The sequence below is a fragment of the Oncorhynchus gorbuscha genome, linkage group LG14 (assembly GCF_021184085.1).
Source record: "Oncorhynchus gorbuscha isolate QuinsamMale2020 ecotype Even-year linkage group LG14, OgorEven_v1.0, whole genome shotgun sequence".
In the NCBI taxonomy this organism is placed as follows: Eukaryota; Metazoa; Chordata; class Actinopteri; order Salmoniformes; family Salmonidae; genus Oncorhynchus; species Oncorhynchus gorbuscha.
In genome coordinates, this window is record NC_060186.1 from 5,357,283 (window position 1) to 5,379,305 (window position 22,023).

Here is a 22,023-nt window from a genome sequence, read left to right on the forward strand (position 1 = left end):
TTTAAAGTTCTGGAACTTGTTAGAGCAATCAGCCCTTGCCTCCCAGATAGCTGTGCCCCATTCTCGAGCCCGGCCAGTAAGGAGTGAAATGACGTAAGCAACCCGAGCTCTCTCTCTAGAGTATGTGTTGGGTTGGAGAGAGAACACAATCTCACACTGCGTGAGAAAGGAGCGGCACTCAGTGGGCTGCCCGGAGTAGCAAGGTGGGTTATTAACCCTAGGTTCTGGAGGCTCGGCAGGCCAGGAAGTAACAGGTGGCACGAGACGTAGACTCTGGAACTGTCCAGAGAGGTCGGAAACCTGAGCGGCCAGGTTCTCCACGGCATGGCGAGCAGCAGACAATTCCTGCTCGTGTCTGCCGAGCATGGCTCCTTGGATCTTGACGGCAGTGTAACGAGCGTCTGAAGTCGCTGGGTCCATTACTTGGTCGGTTCCTTCTGTCATGCAGGTGATAGAGGACCCAAAAGCGACTTAACAGAAACAGAGTTTATTTAAGTCCAAACAGGGAATAACAGAAATCCTCTAGTCTGTAGAGGGGAAATGACTGGAGAAGCGGCCACAGACTGCAGGTCGCTCCGGGTAGGCGCAGGCCGTAGTAGACAGAGACACCTGCTCACACGCAGCATCTGATGAAGGCAAAAAACACGACAGGACAGGGCGAAACACAATCACAGCAAAAACACGACAGGACAGGGCGAAACGCAATCACAGCATGGTGAATACTAAACAAGGAACCGACGGGACAGGAACGGAACACAAAGGAATAAATAGGGACTCTAATCAGGGGAAAGGATCGGGAACAGGTGTGGGAAGACTAAATGATGATTAGGGGAATAGGAACAGCTGGGAGCAGGAACGGAACGATAGAGAGAGGAGAGAGAGGGAGGGGGAGAGAGAGGGATAGAAAAAGGGAACGAACCTAATAAGACCAGCAGGGGGAAACGAACAGAAGGAAAAGCAAAATGACAAGATGATATAAGACAAAACATGACACCTAGCATGGCCTTGTAGATGACCTGGAGCCAGTGGGTCTGGCGACGAATATGTAGCGAGGGCCAGCCGACTAGAGCATACAAGTCGCAGTGGTGGGTAGTATAAGGTGCTTTAGTGACAAAACGGATGGCACTGTGATAAACTGCATCCAGTTTGCTGAGTAGAGTGTTGGAAGCAATTTTGTAGATGACGTCGCCGAAGTCGAGGATCGGTAGGATAGTCAGTTTTACTAGGGTAAGCTTGGCAGCGTGAGTGAAGGAGGCTTTGTTGCGGAATAGAAAGCCGACTCTTGATTTGATTTCCGATTGGAGATGTTTGATATGAGTCTGGAAGGAGAGTTTGCAGTCTAGCCAGACACCTAGGTACTTATAGGTGTCCACATATTCAAGGTCGGAGTTAGCAGATGCTCTTATCCAGAGCAACTAGGGTTAAGTGCCTTGCTCAAGGTCACATTGATAGATTTTTCCCCTAGTGAGCTTTCGGTTACTGGCCCAATAATCTTAACTGCTAGGCTACCTGCTCATGAATAGGAAGTGTGTGTTTTAGTCCAAATACTGGACAGTATTCAGTATGGTCTCTGGGACAAGGATCTCCAACGAGCCCTTTAAAAATGTAAAGTAATGCAGTGCAGACAGACAGACGTGTTTCATTACATCTCATATAGACAGTCCATCAATGCAATACATCACCAAAACGCCGCCATGCTTCGGTCACGTCTCTGTGATACACTCTTCATGGTGTTTCCCCCATCGGTGAACATCACCTGTGTCATGGGGGATATTCATGCATCCGCCACATGCGTTCTCATAAACACAAGATCTGGTGAGTCAATAGCATGTCTGCGATAGAAGCACGTCTTGAAATATTGATGGCCAGATGAGTGAATGAAGAACAGTACGGCGTATAGAGTATGTTGTGTGTGATGTTGGCATGACAACACATGGATGTTCTATGTGGAGGGTATTTCAGGAAAGACCGTCGCTGATGCCCCATACGTACTCACGTGTTCAGAATGCCCATTCCTCAGTCTCTGTAACGTGTCAAACTGCACATTGGTACTTGTTAAGGTGTTTGAAACACTCCTTTCTGATAAACACCATTCCTGTGAATGACAACCAAATAGTTTCCCCATTGGGCAGGCTACCAACTATGTCTATTTTCACCTGCTGTTGTCGTGTATGTCTCTGCTATTGATGTCATTGCCCCAGCAGCAGGAGGACCTGGGTCTTGTAGTTGTGTCATCCCTGACATCTGACCTCTTATGGGTCAGCGTTTCTTCTCCGACTAATTTCCTACACATGGTAGGGCACACGTGTAGGCCTGCAGTTTACAATTCGTCTCTATTGAACAGCTGCTTTGAGTATTATTGTTGCGGGGCCCTGCGAAGCTCCATGGACTGACAGTATTGTGTCTGGCAAGGATCCAACTGTCAGTTTCTCATCCCCCCACGTCGACTTTATGAGGGAAAGTAATAATGAATTATTCAAATTAGAATGTCTGGAAAGGTTTGATAGGCTATTTTTAGACCCGGTATCTGGCTGGTTGCCAAAAGCTATGGGGTTTTAGAAGGGTTCCCCGAGCACATCTGCTGTCATGTCACAGCGAGATGCATAATGAGAACGGAAGCCAGGGTAAGTGTGAGAGGGAAACAGTGAAGTAGAGTGGGAGAGAAAAAGAGCGAGGGAGAGAATAGCAAATGTCTCTCATAGAGGAAGGGCTTTCTCTACCTCTAATCATCTTCAGTTGGGGTTTGATTCCACCTTTTCTATTTTTACCTCAATGGATTCTGTCTCTTAGTCTGTCAGCACAGAAATTTCTTCTCCGCTGCGTTTGTGTTTGGGGAAAAGAGGAGGAAACCCTTTTCCTTTCTCTGCCAGGAACACATCCATTCACCCCCCCATTCTCTCTCTTGGTCTCTCTCATTCTCTCTCTCTTCAGCCTGGTCTCTCTCTCTCCCTGTCTCTCTCTCTCCCTGTCTCTCTCTTTCTCTATCGACAACAAGACTTTACCATGCCAAGTTGTCAGAAAAAGTTGCCGTTACCACGGCGCCATGCACTTGATCAAGAGAGAAGTGCAGGCAGGGTGTGTGACAATGGCTTTGTGTGGGACTTCATTGTTACATGGGGACAATTCACTCCTGTTTCCTCCCGAGGATATTCCCTGGGAATACTGTTTCCTCCCGAGGATATTCCCTGGGAATACTGTTTCCTCCCGAGGATATTCTCTGGGAATACTGTTTCCTCCCGAGGATATTCCCTGGGAATACTGTTTCCTCCCGAGGATATTCTCTGGGAATACTGTTTCCTCCTGAGGATATTCCCTGGGAATACTGTTTCCTCCTGAGGATATTCCCTGAGAATACTGTTTCCTCCCGAGGATATTCCCTGGGAATACTGTTTCCTCCTGAGGATATTCCCTGAGAATACTGTTTCCTCCCGAGGATATTCTCTGGGAATACTGTTTCCTCCTGAGGATATTCCCTGGGAATACTGTTTCATCAGCTTCACCTTATTATGAACCCCAGACTCCTCAAGGTCTCTGAAGAATTCAGCTGAGATGAAAATCTATTATTTGGCAGGTTAATTACATGTGTGTTATGTCATTTGTAAATGAACAGATCTGGAAACTGCGGTACATGATGTAGGTTTTAACTACTGTTTATTTCTGGAACAGGCATAGGAAACTTGAGCCAACAAGACGAGCAAATATGGTTGACATGATGAATTGATCTTATTCAGTATTAGTATGTATGGTGGTGCACCAGCGCTACCATTCATCCCTCTCTTGACTTGTTATCCTCTGTTTGAACACATTCAGATGAATCCAAACCGTCTACATGACACCCACCACCACCAGCACACTCCAGGTTCCATATGGCATGTTTGATGGGGGGTCTGTGTGCGACAGTAATCATTTTAGGAGATGCACAGTGCCCCCCTGGGTTGGAAAGCAAGAGATCAACAGTGCACCCCTGGGTTGGAAAGCAGGAGATCAACAGTGCACCCCTGGGTTGGAAAGCAGGAGATAAACAGTGCCCCCCCTGGGTTGGAAAGCAGGAGATAAACAGTGCCCCCCCTGGGTTGGAAAGCAGGAGATAAACAGTGCCCCCCCTGGGTTGGAAAGCAGGAGATAAACAGTGCCCCCCTGGGTTGGAAAGCAGGAGATAAACAGTGCCCCCCTGGGTTGGAAAGCAGGAGATAAACAGTGCCCCCCTGGGTTGGAAAGCAGGAGATCAACAGTGCACCCCTGGGTTGGAAAGCAGGAGATAAACAGTGCCCCCTGGGTTGGAAAGCAGGAGATAAACAGTGCCCCCTGGGTTGGAAAGCAGGAGATAAACAGTGCCCCCCCTGGGTTGGAAAGCAGGAGATCAACAGTGCACCCCTGGGTTGGAAAGCAGGAGATAAACAGTGCCCCCCTGGGTTGGAAAGCAGGAGATAAACAGTGCCCCCCCTGGGTTGGAAAGCAGGAGATAAACAGTGCCCCCCCTGGGTTGGAAAGCAGGGTTTTTGAAAATATTCCATGTTAATGTCAGAAACCTCTGGGTTCCCCTTGGTGGGAGATGATGTCACAAAGGCTCAGTGCTGGATGGGGCTTTTGGGCACTAGGCCAGGGCAGTATGGGGAGGCTCATAGGCAGGACTTGGACTCCCCATGGTTGGTAGAGCTACAGAGCTCTATGTCTGCATCCCAAGTGGCACCCTAAACCCTATATAGTGCACTACTTTTGACTAGGCAATAGGGTGCCATTTGAGAGGCAGCCTACATCTCCTACAGATGATGGGTGTCCAGAGGAGATAGGGCTAATGGGCCCTCTGATTGGTCGAATGTGTCGGGCTGTTGATGACAGCAGAGGAGTAGTAGCCTGATAGCAGAGGAGTAGTAGCCTGATAGCAGAGGAGTAGTAGCCTGATAGCAGAGGAGTAGTAGCCTGATAGCAGAGGAGTAGTAGCCTGATCGGGTTTTTCTTCTGATGGACTGACGCCAGGGTTTTCCCATCCACGTCTGTTGTTGTGCCAGCAGTCAAAGCAATGTGTGTGGACTTGGAGCCAAGATGGACGTTCTGTTTCCAGGCTGAGATGGATCCGTCTGGTTTTTGCCCTCACTGGGATGACTGTGCTGTATAGTGCTTCATTGTAAGTGTAACAGAGGTTTGGTGAACCACACATGACAAATTACCTTTCCGGATAACTGAAGACTCGTATTAGCTCCCCAAGCCTATGGCATTAGCTCAGAGAGTTAGCAAGCTTGTGGCTCACAGACCAGGGTTTGAATGCATTTGTTCTCACAAACTCCCTATGGTAAAGTTATAGCTCAATTGTAAGTATGTTGTTGCGTCCAGTAGAAATTGCATCCAGGATGTCTATACAGTACCAACAACATGTCCTACTCCTCGCTAAAGCTCTCATGGTATCCATTACGGCTGCAGCTCAGTAGTATAACTAGTGTCTGTTGGCTGGAATGGGAGTGTGTTCCAAATGGAACCCTATTCACTATCCCTCCGCAAGCTAAGCATCAGTATAGAGTCAAAGTAGAGTCGCAATTCAACGGCTCAGAGACGAGAAGTATGTGGCAGGGTCTACAGTCAATCACGGACTAGAAAAGAACTAGAAAAGAAAACCAGCCCGCCGCGGACCACGATGTCTTGCTCCCAGACAAACTAAAAAACTTCTTTGCTCGCTTTGAGGACAATACAGTGCCACCGACACGGCCTGCTACCAAAACCTGCGGGCTCTCCTTCACTGCAGCCAATGTGAGTCAAACATTTAAACGTGTCAACCCTCGCAATGCTGCAAGCCCAGACGGCATCCCCAGCCGCGTCCTCAGAGCATGCGTAGACCAGCTGGCTGGTGTGTTTACGGACATATTTAATCAAGCCTTATCCCAGTCTGCTGTTCCCACATGCTTCAAGAGGGCCACCATTGTTCCTGTTCCCAAGAAAGCTAAGGTAACTGAGCTATATGACTACTCACTTCCGTCTTCATGAAGTGCTTTGAGAGACTACCCTGGGTCTCGACCCCGCCCTGTGCAACTGGGTACTGGACTTCCTGACGGTCCGCCCCCAGGTGGTGAGGGTAGGTAAAAACATCTCCACCCTGCTGATCCTCAACACTGGGGCCCCACAAGGGTGCGTTCACAGCCCTCTCCTGTACTCCCTGTTCACCCATGACTGCGTAGCCATGCACGCCTCAAACACAGTCATCAAGTTTGCAGACGACACTACAGTGGTAGGCTTGATTACCAACAACGACGAGGCGGCCTACAGGGAGGAGGTGAGGGCCCTTGGAGTGTGGTGTCAGGAAAATAACCTCACACTCAACGTCAACGAAACAAGGGAGATGATCGTGGACTTCAGGAAACAGCAGAGGGAGCAGCCCCCTATCCACATCGATGGGACAGTAGTGGAGAAGGTAGGAAGTTTTAAGTTCCTCTGCGTACACATCACGGAAAAACTGAAATGGTCCACCCACACAGACAGTGTGGTGAAGAAGGCACAGCAGCACCTCTACAACCTCAGGAGGCTGAAGAAATTCGGCTTGTCACCAAAAACACTCACAAACTTTTACAGATGCACATTCGAGAGCATCCTGTCGGGCTGTATCACCGCCTGGTACGGCAACTGCTCCGCCCATAACCGTAAGGCTCTCCCGAGGGCAAACTACCTGCCCTCCAGATCTTCTGCCTGCTCACCCCGCTAACATCCAGAAGGCTAGGTCAGTACAGGTGCATCCAAGCGAGGCACTGAAAAACAGCTTCTATCTCAAGGCCATCAGACTGTTAAACAGCCATCACTAACATTGAGGGGCTGCTGCTAACATACTGACTAAACTCTAGCCACTTTAATAATGGAAAAATGTATGTAATAAATGTATCACTAGCCACTTTAAACAATGCCACTTTATATAATGTTTACATTCTTACATTACTCATCTCATATGTATATACGGTACTCTACATCAAATAAAATAAAATCAGCCCTTCTTACATCAGCTGATATCTCAAAGTGCTGTACAGAAACCCAGCCTAAAACCCCAAACAGCAAGCAATGCAGGTGTAGAAGCACGGTGGCTAGGAAAAACTCCCTACAAAAGGCCAAAACCTAGGAAGAAACCGAGAGAGGAACCAGGCTATGAGAGGTAGCCAGTCCTCTTCCGGCTGTACTGGGTGGAGATTATAACAGAACATGGCCAAGATGTTCAAATGTTCATAAATGACCAGCATGGTCAACTAATAATAATCACAGTAGTTGTCGATGGTGCAACAAGTCAGCACCCCAGGAGTAAATGTCAGTTGGCTTTTCATAGCCAATCATTAAGAGTATCTCTACCACTCCTGCTCTAGAGAGTTGAAAACAGCAGGTCTCTTGCCAAAGCACAGCCCCCACACCACTAGAGGGATATCTTCAACCACCAATTTACCATCCTGAGACAAGGCCGAGTATAGCCCACAAAGATCTCCGCCATGGCACAACCCAAGGTGGGGCGCCAACCCAGACAGGAAGATCATGTCAGTGACTCAACCCACTCAAGTGACGCACCCCTCTTAGGGACGGCATGGAAGAGCACCAGTAAGCCAGTGACTCAGCCCCTGTATTAGGGTTAGAGGCAGAGAATTCCAGTGGAGAGAGGAGAACCATCCAGGCAGAGACAGCAAGGGTGGTTCGTTGCTCCAGAGCCTCTCCGTTCACCTTCACACTCCTGGGCCAGACTACACTCAATCATATAACCTACTGAAGAAATGAGTCTTCAGTAAAGACTTAAAGGTTGAGACCAAGTTTGCGTCTCTCACATGGGTAAGCAGACCATTCCATAAAAATGGAGCTCTATAGGAGAAAACTCTGCCTCCAGCTGTTTGCTTAGAAATTCTAGGGACAATTAGGAGGCCTGCGTCTTGTGACCGTAGCGTACGTGTAGGTATGTACGGCAGGACCAAATCGGAAGATAGGTAAGAGCAAGCCCATGTAATGCTTTGTAGGTTAGCAGTAAAACTTTGAAATCAGCCCTTGCCTTAACAGGATGCCAGTGTAGGGAGGCTAGCACTGGAGTAATATGATCAAATTGTTTGGTTCTAGTCAGGATTCTAGCAGCCGTATTTAGCACTAACTGAAGTTTATTTAGTGCTTTTCCGGGTAGCCGGAAAGTAGAGCATTGCAGTAGTCTAACCTAGAAGTGACAAAAGCATGGATACATTTTTATGCATCATTTTTGCATGGAAAGTTTCTGATTTTTGCAATGTTACGTAGATGGAAAAAAGCTGTCCTTGAAACAGTCTTGATATGTTCATCAAAAGAGAGATCAGGGTCCAGAGTAACGCCAAGGTACTTCACAGTTTTATTTGAGACGACTGTACAACCATCAAGATGAATTCAACAGAAGATATCTTTGTTTCTTGGGACCTAGAACAAGCATTTCTGTTTTGTCGAGTTTAAAAGTAGAACGTTTGCAGCCATCCACTTCCTTATGTCTGAAACACAGGCTTCTAGCGATGGCAGTTTTTGGGCTTCACCATGTTTCATTGAAATGTACAGCTGTGTGTCATCCGCATAGCAGTGAAAGTTAACATTATGTTTTCGAATGACATCCCCAAGAGGTAAAATATATAGTGAAAACAATAGTGGTCCTAAAACGGAACCTTGAGGAACACTGAAATTTACAGTTGATTTGTCAGAGGACAAACCATTCACAGAGACAAACTGAAATCTTTCCGACAGATAAGATTTAAACCAGGCCAGAATTTACCCGTGTAGACCAATTTGGGTTTCCAATCTCTCCAAAAAAATGTGGTGATCGATGGTATCAAAAGCAGCGCTAAGGTCTAGGCGCACGAGGACAGATGCAGAGCCTCGGTCTGACGCCATTAAAAGGTAATTTACCACCTTCACAAGTGCAGTCTCAGTGCTATGATGAGGTCTAAAACCAGACTGAAGCATTTCGTATACATTGTTTGTCTTCAGGAAGGCAGTGAGTTGCTTGTTCAAAATGTTTTGAGAGGAATGGAAGATTCGATACAGGCCGATAGTTTTGGTAGGCTTGATTACCAACAACTGCATCTTGCCTCTGCCGTTTGGCCATCACTCATCCATATATTTTTACGTACATATTCTTACTCATTCCTTTGCACTTGTAAGGTAGTTGTTGTGAAATTGTTAGGTTAGATTACTTGTTAGATATTACTGCATGGTCAGAACTAGAAGCACAAGCATTTCACTACACTTTCATTAACATCTGCTAACCATGTGTATGTGTATATGACAAAAAAACATTTGATTGGATTTGATTAGTCTGTGTATTGCACTACTTTTAACCAGGACCCAAAGGGCAGGTCGTGGCTCCCATAGGGCTCTGGTCGAAAGGAGTGCACGATGTATGGAATAGGGTGCTATTTGGGGTGCAGCTTGGCTCTCCTCTCAGTCAAAGGGGTTAAACCTGTTAGGGATGTTGCAAATTTTCACAGCTTTTCGCAGCTTTTTGTTAAAAATCGCGTAACATTTCAAAGTCCTGCTACTCATGCCAGGAATATAGTATATGCATATGTGTGTATAGAAAACACTCTGAAGTCTCTAAAACTGGTTAAATCGTGTCTGTGGCTATAACAGAACGTGTTTAGGAGTAAAAATCCCTGGGAAAACTGTTCACCAAAAAAATTCACCCGCCAGTCAATGTATTGTCTAAGGCGATAGAAAATAGATAGGGATCCGATTACAATCCCTACAGCTTCCACACGATGTCGCCAGTACTGGCATTTCATGGCTGGTTTATCCTTGGTAAGATGACGTATTGGCACTTCCTGTCTTGGGGCGAACCGCAGGATGTTATGAAAGTGAAAACATGGACAATGATTTCAAGACTTGCTGCTATCGAATACAGATCAATTTGATAGATTATTAACGTTTATTAATACCTAAAGTTGGTTTAGAAAAGTAGTTTGAAGTGATTTGTAAAAGTTTATAGGCAACTTTTTTAATTTAAAAAAGTGACGTTGCGTCTTGTAAAGGTGAATTTTCCTGGATCAGACCGGCCTTCATAAAAGGACATTTTGGGTATACAATGACGGATTTAATCGGGAAAAAGAACCAATTGTGATGTTTATGGGACATATAGGTGCCAACAAAGAAGCTCGTCAAAGTTAATGAATGTTTTATTTTTTATTTCTGCGTTTTGTGTAGCGCCGGCTACCGCAAAATCTTTTGTTTAGGTCTCGTTCAGGTATTTTGGGGGGTGCATGCTATCAGATAATAGCTTCTCATGCTTTCGCCGAAAAGCATTTTACAAATCTGACATGTTGGCTAGATTCACAACGAGTGTAGCTTTAATTGAGTATCTTGCGTGTGTGTTTTAGTGAAAGTTTGATTTTTATCGAGTACTATAGGTGGCGCTCTGAAATTTCCGCTGCTTTGGTTCCTGTGCAGGAACCAACATCCCTAACAGGTTTTAACCTAATCTGTGGGGCAGTGGTCTGATGGAACTGTGTCGAATGGCCCCTTTCCTCACAAGTCTCTGCTGTGATCTGAAAACATGCGTAGGTCCAAGAGGCGGTGGACGCGACAGATGCACACGGGCAAAGTGTAGTGATTCATCTTATCAAGAGGGCCTGTATTACCCCGTCTTCTCTGCCAGGGCATGAGATTGCTTCCCGTCAAGTGTTTGGGTTGGCTGATGGAGCCCTCTGATTAGATCAAGCCACTATGGAGGCCTTAAGAGGGATGGAACTTGTTTCAGTGCGGGGAGCATTGGGCCAAACACTCAGCCAGGAGGGACGGCGTCAAACCTCCACACACCACAAAGTAGGATTTATATGGTGGTGTGCTTTCCACGTGCTAATGCTCCCTAAACTCATTTGGCCGACTAAGTGTGTTTAGAGTGTTTACATCAGATGGAATGGAAGCAGCATCTCTTTTTTTGCATTTTGATGCCTGTCATACATAACGTGTGTGTGAGAGAGAGATGATGTGTGTGTGTGTGTGTGTGTGTGTGTGTGTGTGTGTGTGTGTGTGTGTGTGTGTGTGTGTGTGTGTGTGTGTGTGTGTGTGTGTGTGTGTGTGTGTGTGTGTGTGTGTGTGTGTGTGTGTGTGTGTGTGTGTGTGTGTGTGTGTGTGTGTGTGTGTGTGTGTGTGTGTGTGTGTGTGTGTGTGTGTGTGTGAGAGAGAGGATGTGCGTATGCTTGTCTGTGTGTCTGTATGCAAGAGAGTGTGTGTGTGCATTATGTCTGCCTTCCCATGTGTGTGTTCTGTGTGTCTACGGCAGCCCCTCTGTTATGACATGATTCAGTTGTTATATGACATAATTAATGTGTGTATTCTGTGTGTCAACGGCAGCCCCTCTCTGTTACATGACATGATTCAGTTGATATATGACATGATTCAGTTGTTACATGACATGATTTAGTTGTTACATGACATGATTCAGTTGTTATATGACATGATTTAGTTGTTACATGACATGATTCAGTTGTTATATGACATGATTTAGTTGTTACATGACATGATTCAGTTGTTATATGACATGATTTAGTTGTTACATGACATGATTCAGTTGTTACATGACATGATTCAGTTGTTACATGACATGATTCAGTTGTTACAGGTCATGAAAGAAGGTATGAAAGAAGGGAGCCTCATGGGTAGGAGGGAAGGAAGCATCATGGGTAGGAAGGAAGGAAGCATCATGGGTAGGAGGGAAGGAAGCATCATGGGTAGGAAGGAAGGAAGCATCATGGGTAGGAAGGACGGAAGCAACATGGGTAGGAAGGAAGGGAGCATCATGGGTAGGAAGGAAGCCTCATGGGTAGGAAGGAAGGAAGCATCATGGGTATGAAAGAAGAGAGCCTCATGGGTAGGAAGGAAGGAAGCATCATGGGTATGAAAGAAGAGAGCCTCATGGGTAGGAAGGAAGGAAGCATCATGGGTATGAAAGAAGGGAGCCTCATGGGTAGGAAAGAAGGGAGCCTCATGGGTAGGAAGGACGGAAGAATCATGGGAAGGAAGGAAGCATCATGGGAAGGAAGGAAGCATCATGGGAAGGAAAGAAGCATCATGGGTATGAAAGAAGGGAGCCTCATGGGTATGAAAGAAGAGAGCCTCATGGATAGGAAGGACGGAAGCATCATGGGAAGGAAGGAAGCATCATGGGAAGGAAAGAAGCATCATGGGTATGAAAGAAGGGAGCCTCATAGGTAGGAAGGAAGGGAGCCTCATGGGTAGGAAGGAAGGAAGCATCATGGCCGCCAGTCTTCTTGTTTTGTGTTCATGAGAATGACAGGAGAAAGAGAATTAGTATAAGTTATAGTTTGAGCTTTATAACTCATACTATAACTTATACTATTTCTCAAGATACATTAGATATTTATTAGTAAGGTTGTTACTTTAAAAGGAGGATATTCTCCATTTTGAGGACCAGTTTACACACTTAACCTGGCTGTTGTTGATACCGCCGCACAGTATTTCTGGTCAAAGTGGTGTTTTTGTGCCTAAGTTGCACAAGATTGTGGTTAGGGGGAAGTGTGTTATGAATCTGCTCATTATTATGTTGAAATAGATGCAGTAGAAAAACATGAAGGCTTTTGTGAAACTCTGGAAAGTAAAGATGTTGTCTGGAACAGATGGTGCTGCGGCACATTGTAAATCACTAAACATCTGAGCTACTGTCCATTGTATGGCTCCCGTGCCTGCCTCCTAAAATGGTAAATGTGCTTCACGATTTCATGTTCTGTTCTGTTGCGGCCTTGACTATTCACTTGGCTCGCTCTAGAGATCCATTATTAAATAGCTAGTACCTCGGTTCTGTAACAACGAATGCTTGTTAACTTTGCAAAGTAAATTCAGGAGTTTTCATTTATAGTTTCTCTCAGTTGCCTGATGCCTGCTGCCTTTTTAGAACTTGTCCTCCTGGTGAAAAAAATACAGAAAGTTTATGAATAAAATAAAGTCACGTTCTGGAATAGACATAAATAATACATGTGAAAAGGCTGCATGCAACCAGTGACTGCCAGGATGAATGCACAGAAACACTTTATGAGTGCAGAATGACGTTCTGAGACTGCATGAGTCATAGGCTGCGTTCCAAATGGGACACTATTCCCTAGATAGTGCTCTACCAGAAACGCATACAATTCAAAACAAGGGAGGGTGTGAAACCACTTCCTCTGAGCTCTAGGAGAGATGGAGGGAGAGCGATGGAGGGAGGGGAGGAGCAATTTGTGCACCTCTCTGGACCCAGCCTATTTGCACATACAAACACAAATGCATACGCCCGCGCACACAGTCTACACATCTGGGTCAAACAGACTGAAGTTTGTCTGCCAAGGAAATCAGGTCTGGCTGCAGTGGACATTCTGAAGTAAATTGTTTTGTGTAGCGACCATGCTGTTGACATTCATACATACAGTGGCTACTTTTAAAGGGCAAAGCTGAAAGCCTTCCACTGAAGAATACACTAATTCATTGAATGTTTCACGGTAGTCATAAAAACATGGATAGGGATGCATGTAAACCAGAAAGGTCACAATCTCTGCCACTGAGGCTGTACAACATAGTCCCAATGAAATCAATCCCACTGGCGTCTCCCACTTCCTGTGGCTTGTCCATAAAGACAAGGTTTTGGTCAGTAAACTAGACCCAGGGTGTCACGTGTGCTCCCTCTCCAGCCTCTAGGTCACCAGGCTGCTCGTTATGGCGCACACCTGTCACCATCGTTACGCGCACCTGCGCGTCATCAGACTCACCTGGACTCCATCACTTCCCTGATTACCTTGCCTATATATGTCACTCCCTTTGGTTCCTTCCCCAGGCATCATTGTTTCTTTTTCGGTTGGATGTCTGTGTTCTGTTAGTGTTTCTTGTTTTGTATTATGGTCCATTTATTTTATTAAAACACTCACTCCCTGAACTTGCTTTCCAACCATCAGGGCATATCGTTATACAGGGGTTAATGAATAGGACCAATGAGGGCTATTTAGTCATCCGTGTCTCTGCTTGACTTTGCCGTGGGGGCACTGTGCCCTGAGATATGTTTTGTGAGTGACAGAGAGATTTCAGCTCGTGAAGACTGAAACAGAGGGATAGGCAGTGGACAGAGAGACTGATTAAAGAATCTTCACTGTGTCTCACCAACAGCTGATGTTTAATTAAAAGGTGACTCATTCCTAGGAATATATATCCTTCTATGTCTCTGTCACTGACTCTCTCTCTCTCTCTGCATCGATATTGTAACGGCTCTCGTCGAAAGGAGTGGACCAGAGCGCAGCGTGGAAAGTGTTCATGATTTTTATTTTCAAAAAACACTCAAACAAAATAACAAAAGTGAAAACGAACGCACACAGTTCTGCCAGGTACAGACACTAAACAGAAAACAAGATCCCACAAAACCCAAAAGGAAAATAACAACTTATATGTGATCCCCAATCAGAGACAACGATAGACAGCTGCCTCTGATTGGGAACCACCCTCGGCCAAAACAAAGAAATTGAAAACATAGACTTTCCAACCCGAGTCACACCCTGACCTAACCGAACATAGAGAATAAAAAGGATCTCTAAGGTCAGGGCGTGACAGATATTTTGGTTAAAATCACACAATTGCTTTATTATTTAGGGGTTTTTCTGGACTAATATAAGGTTGACATTCACCACATGTAAAAAATAATGTTTTGTTGTTGTCTATTATATTAGAAAATAATATACTTCAAGGATTTCCTTTTGTAGTTATTACCTTTAGCTACATTCAACTGAAATATTTGTTATTGACTAACCTATAAGCTGAATTCCCTTGTGCCACTCTGCTCATCTAAAGCAATGTGTACAGACTAGTTTTCGAGAGACAATCTGAACTGACCTGAAGAGGTCTGAGTCCATTACACAGAGGATGTGGGCGTGTGCTGTGTAGAACGACAATTCTATACCGCTTTCTACTCAGTCATTGGGGCTGGATTGTAAATCCGTAATGTGGAGGACAAGGGCTGCATTTCCATACTAATTGGTGTCTTATGACCCAAAGATCTGATGTGATTGGTCAAAAGACCAAATAGTGGAGAGGAAAAACATCTGAATTGTGCTACCTGTTTAAACGCAGACAATGAGATCCCTCAATCAACTATTCCTTTTTGTATATGGCTTTTTAGAAATATATTTGTTACAATTTGTGACTCACGTGCTGAACAAAAACCCAGCCTGATCCTTTCTCTGTTTGAGCTCTTACCTACTCCATACGGTCATGCAAACCAAACATGGCACGACAGGGTGGAAAGGAGTGGCATGATGGCAGAAACAGACAGGCTACCAAATGGACTGGACAGATCTTTCCTCATCCACTCAACAGGATGACACCTCATTCACTCCAACACACTTTATAACAGTGACTGAACGTTTTTTAAGACTTGAATACTGTATGCCCTTCTGCATCAATGAACCTACACCGATAGGTTTGAGGGAATGAGTGGGCCAGTTAGCAGGTTTAACTGCATTAAGACTGCCAGGCCACAGCCCAGTGAGCCACTGGCTGGGTTTATTGCTAGTAATAATAGATTGTTCTCTCTCTCTCTATGGAGTGTATTGTATTCGATTTAGGTGATGTTAATTAACGTTGCTATGGTTCTCCCTCCCTCCCTCCCTCCCTCCCTCCCTCCCTCCCTCCCTCCCTCCCTCCCTCCCTCCCTCCCTCCCTCCCTCCCTCCCTCCCTCCCTCCCTCCCCTCTCTATTTCTTTCTCTATTTCTTTCTTTCTTTTTTTCTCTCTCTTTCTTTCTCTCTCTTTCTCTCTCTCTTTCTTTCTCTGTGTGATGAGGGAATAAATTAATGAGTAAATAGAAGGTTATCCAGATTGCATATATTATGCTTTATGAGCTGCAATGACACAACAGAGTTTGACATTCAAAAGTCTCTCTAATTCCCTCTCTCTCTAATCTCCCCCTCCCTCTCTCTCTAATCTCCCCCCTCTCTCTCCTTATCTCATCTCCTCTTCTCCAGTTTGTGGCCTTTGCCTCCTTGTTCTTCATCCTGGTCTCGATCACCACCTTCTGCCTGGAGACCCATGAGGCATTCAACACCATCACCATCATCAACAAGTCTGAGGCGGTGCTCAACGGCAGCCTGCCAGACCTGGGTCCTGATTACATTATCGAGACGGACCCAGCTCTCACCTACGTGGAGGGTGTCTGCGTTCTTTGGTTCACCCTGGAGTTCATGGTGCGTGTCATCTTCAGCCCAGACAAGCTGGAGTTTGTCAAGAGCCTGCTCAACATAATCGACTTTGTGGCTATCCTGCCTTTCTACCTGGAGGTAGGCTTAAGCGGACTGTCATCTAAAGCAGCTAAGGATGTCTTGGGCTTCCTCAGAGTGGTAAGGTTTGTCAGGATCCTGCGTATCTTCAAGCTGACGCGACACTTCGTGGGGCTGCGGGTGCTGGGTCACACCTTGAAGGCTAGCACCAACGAGTTCCTCCTCCTCATCATCTTCCTCGCCCTAGGTGTGCTTATCTTTGCCACTGCAATCTACTACGCTGAGCGCATCGGCGCCAACCCCAACGACCCCACGGCTGGCGAACACACCATGTTCAAGAACATCCCCATCGGCTTCTGGTGGGCCGTGGTCACCATGACCACGCTGGGTTATGGTGACATGTACCCACAGACGTGGTCGGGCATGCTGGTGGGCGCGCTGTGCGCCCTGGCGGGCGTGCTGACGATAGCCATGCCTGTGCCCGTCATCGTCAACAACTTTGGAATGTACTACTCGCTGGCCATGGCCAAGCAGAAGCTTCCCAAGAAGAGGAAGAGGCACATCCCCCAGGTCGCACTGGGGGGATCCCCAACCTGCCTCAAAGTAGACCTCAACACCACCTGCAACAGCCCCCAGGGGGACGTCTGCAACATGCAGGGGAGCAGGGTGCTGGAGCGCAACCAATCAGGTGAGACCGCCAGCACACCACCATTGTATCTTAAGGTGGAATTTGTCAGGTGGTTAGGGGTTATTCATGTATAGACAGAAGGGGGGGGCAAGGGGAGAATCTATAAGGGATCTCATTCAGGTGGAAAACAGTGGCCTTTTAACAGACACATGGGTTTACACATGGTTTTCCTCTTGAGAGACTCTAGCACCACTGATGTGCTTAGAATGTTTTGCACTTCTGTTGCCACGGAGATAAGAGAATGATGCGAAAGGAATTGATGGGTCGGAGATGAGACTGATTGCTGTGAAATATTTCTTCACTAATAAGATTTTGTACGAAAACAGAAAAAGCGTTTGACTCTTAAGGTTTTAAAGTAGGGATTGTTCATTTGTGACTTGACTGTAGGTGGCCGTTTTTCCCCTGCAGCCGTTCATCTGTAAATCACTCTGACACATCTGATATTGATGGAAATGAGTGTTGACCCTTGTCTCCTTAGTTTCTTTGAACTATAATCCAGAAATTCCTCAGGGTATGCACATGCTCTGGTTTCAGTGCAATATGTTGCTTTATTAGATGTGAAATATTAACATTTAATAAGTTCAGAACTAGACATGCTTTAATAAATGTATTCACACACATGTGAAATCTTTTGAGAAGCCAGCATGATTTACTTTTTTTGGGGGGGGGGGTCATTTGAAATGCAGACAATAGCATTGGCTATTTATTCTTAACATGCTGAGTGCAATCAAATCAAATCAAATTTATTTATATAGCCCTTCGTACATCAGCTGATATCTCAAAGTGCTGTACAGAAACCCAGCCTAAAACCCCAAACAGCAAACAATGCAGGTGTAAAAGCACGGTGGCTAGGAAAAACTCCCTAGAAAGGCCAAAACCTAGGAAGAAACCTAGAGAGGAACCGGGCTATGTGGGGTGGCCAGTCCTCTTCTGGCTGTGCCGGGTAGAGATTATAACAGAAAATGACCAAGATGTTCAAATGTTCATAAATGACCAGCATGGTCAAATAATAATAAGGCAGAACAGTTGAAACTGGAGCAGCAGCACAGTCAGGTGGACTGGGGACAGCAAGGAGCCATCATGTCAGGTAGTCCTGGGGCACGGTCCTAGGGCTCAGGTCCTCCGAGAGAGAGAAAGAAAGAGAGAATTAGAGAGAGCATATGTGGGGTGGCCAGTCCTCTTCTGGCTGTGCCGGGTGGAGATTATAACAGAACGTGGCCAAGATGTTCAAATGTTCATAAATGACCAGCATGGTTGAATAATAGTAAGGCAGAACAGTTGAAACTGGAGCAGGAGCATGGCCAGGTGGACTGGGGACAGCAAGGAGTCCTCATGTCAGGTAGTCCTGGGACATGGTCCTAGGGCCCAGGCCAGTTGAAACTGGAGCAGCAGCATGGCCAGGTGGACTGGGGACAGCAAGGAGTCATCATGTCAGGTAGTCCTGGGGCATGGTTCTAGGGCTCAGGTCCTCCGAGAGAGAGAAAGAAGGAGAGAAGGAGAGAATTAGAGAACGCACACTTAGATTTACACAGGACACCGAATAGGACAGGAGAAGTACTCCAGATAAACAAACTGACCCTAGCCCCCCGACACATAAACTACTGCAGCATAAATACTGGAGGCTGAGACAGGAGGGGTCAGGAGACACTGTGGCCCCATCCGAGGACACATCAAATGGTATGCTGAATTCAAAGTGGAATTGTTTTAATAGATTAATCCTAACTAAGCCTTTTCATTATAAGATGTGATAAATGCTACATTTCAGCCTGTTTTGTTTTGACATTGGCAAGCTCTTTTATAGGCAGACACTAGGTGCGTTGACACCATCGATTGGGGTCCTGTCTATTTCACCTTTGACCCTTGTCCCCCAGCGCGCCTGGTCCTCGTGGCATTTGGCAAGCACTCTTGATGTGGGAGGCTGTTTGATGTGTCCTGATTCGATCCCTTGACCTGCCTTTTCTCGCCCCCTCTTCCGCCCTACCACCCTTAACCCCTCCTCCTGCCCCTCCTTCTCTCTCCCTGCGGTCACCAGTGCTGTCAGGGGACGGCAGTGGAGGCAGTGATCTCACCATGTCCCCCAGCACAGAGGAGAGGGTCCCCATGCGCAGGTCCAGCACCCCAGAGCAGGAGCGGAGGAGTGGGGGGACGTGCTTCCTGCTGGCTGCCAGTGACTACACCTGCCCAGCCGACGGTGGGGTCAGGAAGACAGGTACTGCACCACCCCTCTGGCTCAGGATCTTTATGCATGTGCATCAGCATCCGTCATCATGGACGTGTCTATTTTCATGGCTTTTGTTTGGTTTTGAAAGGCATGGCAAATGTCAATGTCATGTTCTTCCATTTATCCATGATCCATGATTCATTGTTACATCATTATTGGGAATTCATAAATCATCATTCATTAACGGTGATTCATAACTAAATCATTTAGGCGGTTCTGTCATTGCTCATTCAAGGCCGTGGGGCTTCATTTGTGGTATCGGTCACTAAAATACCGCCACCAAACCTAATCCACTAGCCTATCTTGTGTGATAAGGGATATCTACTGCTACATTCAGTTGACACTACTCACCCCTTGGGATATGGACAACAATCAGATGATCCATGAAAAGTCTCCTTCCTGTATCTGCCCACATGTTGAATTCCTCCCAGGAAAAGGGAGGAAGACAGAGGCCCTCGTCTGCTAATGTAATCCAGCCTGAGGCTATAGGGGGATGTTGGAGTGGCGCAGTCCTGTAGTGTGTCTATGGAAAGGTCATGTTGTGTGGTGACCCAGTCTTCCCACCACTGTGTCCTAAAGGTCATCTGGAAGGTAGTATCCATCTGCAGCACCAGACAGAGCAGACAAATTACGCGACAAGCCTTCTATCTTTGAAAGGCATGCTAAATGCTGTCACTAAAATGTAGGCTAAAGAACACAACACAGAACAATACTAAACACTAGACAAATAGAAACAATAGAAATATAATGTACAGGTGATGCCTGTGTTGAGTTAGAATGACCTTCTGTTTGTACAGGTGATGCCTGTGTTGAGTTAGAATGACCTTCTGTTTGTACAGGTGCCTGTGTTGAGTTAGAATGACCTGCTGTTTGTACAGGTGATGCCTGTGTTGAGTTAGAATGACCTTCTGTTTGTACAGGTGATGCCTGTGTTGAGTTAGAATGACCTTCTGGTTGTACAGGTGCCTGTGTTGAGTTAGAATGACCTGCTGTTTGTACAGGTGATGCCTGCATTGAGTTAGAATGACCTGCTGTTTGTACAGGTGCCTGTGTTGAGTTAGAATGACCTGCTGTTTGTACAGGTGATGCCTGCGTTGAGTTAGAATGACCTGCTGTTTGTACAGGTGCCTGTGTTGAGTTAGAATGACCTGCTGTTTGTACAGGTGCCTGTGTTGAGTTAGAATGACCTGCTGTTTGTACAGGTGCCTGTGCTGAGTTATAATGACCTGCTGTTTGTACAGGTGCCTGTGTTGAGTTAGAATGACCTGCTGTTTGTACAGGTGCCTGTGTTGAGTTAGGATGACCTGCTGTTTGTACAGGTGCCTGTGTTGAGTTAGAAGTCATTACCATACTGTATAGTGTCTTCAAAATAACCTTTTTGTTGGAATGAGAAATTACATTTCGGGCCTAATGAACGTTTAGGTCTAAATCGTGCTTCACTGTCTTAATTCCCAAGCTTTATCTCTGTCATCTTGAGCAATTATTGCTGTGTGTTAATCTATTCTACACTGTAATATGGAACTCCGTTACGCTTTGGCTAATTGCCTCTTATCAGAAGTGAACTGCCTCTCCAGAAGGCAATCTAAATCTCATGCTTACACTGGGTCTGCTGTATGGCCTGGCAATCAACCCACTCCTCTGTGTGTAATTGGAGAAGGACATGGTTATAACTGTCATTTGGGGTTAATGTTAATTATAGCATTATTACTATAGGATACTTTTAACTGTTGCAGGAGTCTTTTCTTATTATGATTCATTCTATGGTTCACATTGTTATGTTGATTAATTGATTTGATATTGACTTAGAGCAGCTCTGATGTCTGCACAGTTGGTGCTCCTGTTTAACTCAACCTTCCATTACACGAGACACACACAAAGCCAGTCAGTAAATCTCTCTGGGGTACCAACTCATAAACCTCACAGCCCCCCACGTGTTGACCGAGACAGTGCTGTGCCATGCTCAGCCCACCTGGGTCTTGAGGCAATCTGCCAGGCGTGAGACAACCCTGGGCCTCCCACCACCTGGTCCCGTGCCCACCACAGCGACTCTGCTTCATCATGGGCTATGGAACAGTTGGGTGCCACAAGGCGAGCGTCCAGCTGTGCCCTCGTCTCAGCCTCCTCAGCCGGCGGTGGCGGTCGCAGCAGTGCAGCGATTAATGCATAAAACATGAGGTCCTTTCTAGTCCCCGGCACTACCTGTCGGCACAAGCTGAAGCTGCCCTTTGTTCTGGCAGCTCGGCTGGTTCTGAAGCGGACTCATTTGCGTGCCGTCCCTTTTGAGTAAACGCTGAAACAAATGGATCCATCTACAGTATGGTAATGATGCTGCAATCCCATTAGCTTGTCTTTCTTCCTCTCCCTCTGTCTTTGTGCCAGCTGATTGGCCAGCTCTGTTAATGGTCTGGCTGGTTTGTCGTTTGTTTGTTTCTCACTGGCGTCTGGACATTTAAAAAGGACTGCTGATAGAAATGAATGTACATTTAGTTGGTGTGCACCACCTGCTGATCAGGCCATTTAAGGATAGTGTGATATTTCCCTGATTACTGTCTATCATCACAGTCATTATTACAGGCTCATCAGTTCTCTTTCCATTATCATCAGCGTCATTTCCACAATCATCATACTCCTCATCATCTTGCTTTACATTTAAACGCAGTTATTTTACATTTAAACGCAGTTATTTTACATTTAAACGCAGTTATTTTACATTTAAACGCAGTTATTTTACATTTAAACAGTTATTTTACATTTAAACAGTTATTTTACATTTAAACAGTTATTTTACATTTAAGCACAGTTATTTTACATTTAAGCACAGTTATTTTACATTTGCACGCCCTGTGTTTTTGATGCTGGCTTTATTTCAGAGACTTTGTCCACATCAGCACAAATCCTAGAGCTCCTGAATGAAAA

The 22,023-nt window shown here is 45.9% G+C and overlaps 1 protein-coding gene across 2 annotated transcripts in view; it reads left to right on the plus strand.

Annotated features, from left to right (window-relative positions):
- kcnc2 (potassium voltage-gated channel, Shaw-related subfamily, member 2) overlaps positions 1 to 22,023 on the plus strand; it is a 92,485-nt gene that overhangs the window by 65,570 nt on the left and 4,892 nt on the right. For both annotated transcript variants that reach the window (XM_046296815.1, XM_046296814.1), the window contains exons 2-3: positions 15,947 to 16,886; positions 18,919 to 19,095. In XM_046296815.1, coding sequence (XP_046152771.1) covers positions 15,947 to 16,886; positions 18,919 to 19,095 — 1,117 coding nt within the window. The remainder of the gene's footprint in view (positions 1 to 15,946; positions 16,887 to 18,918; positions 19,096 to 22,023) is intronic.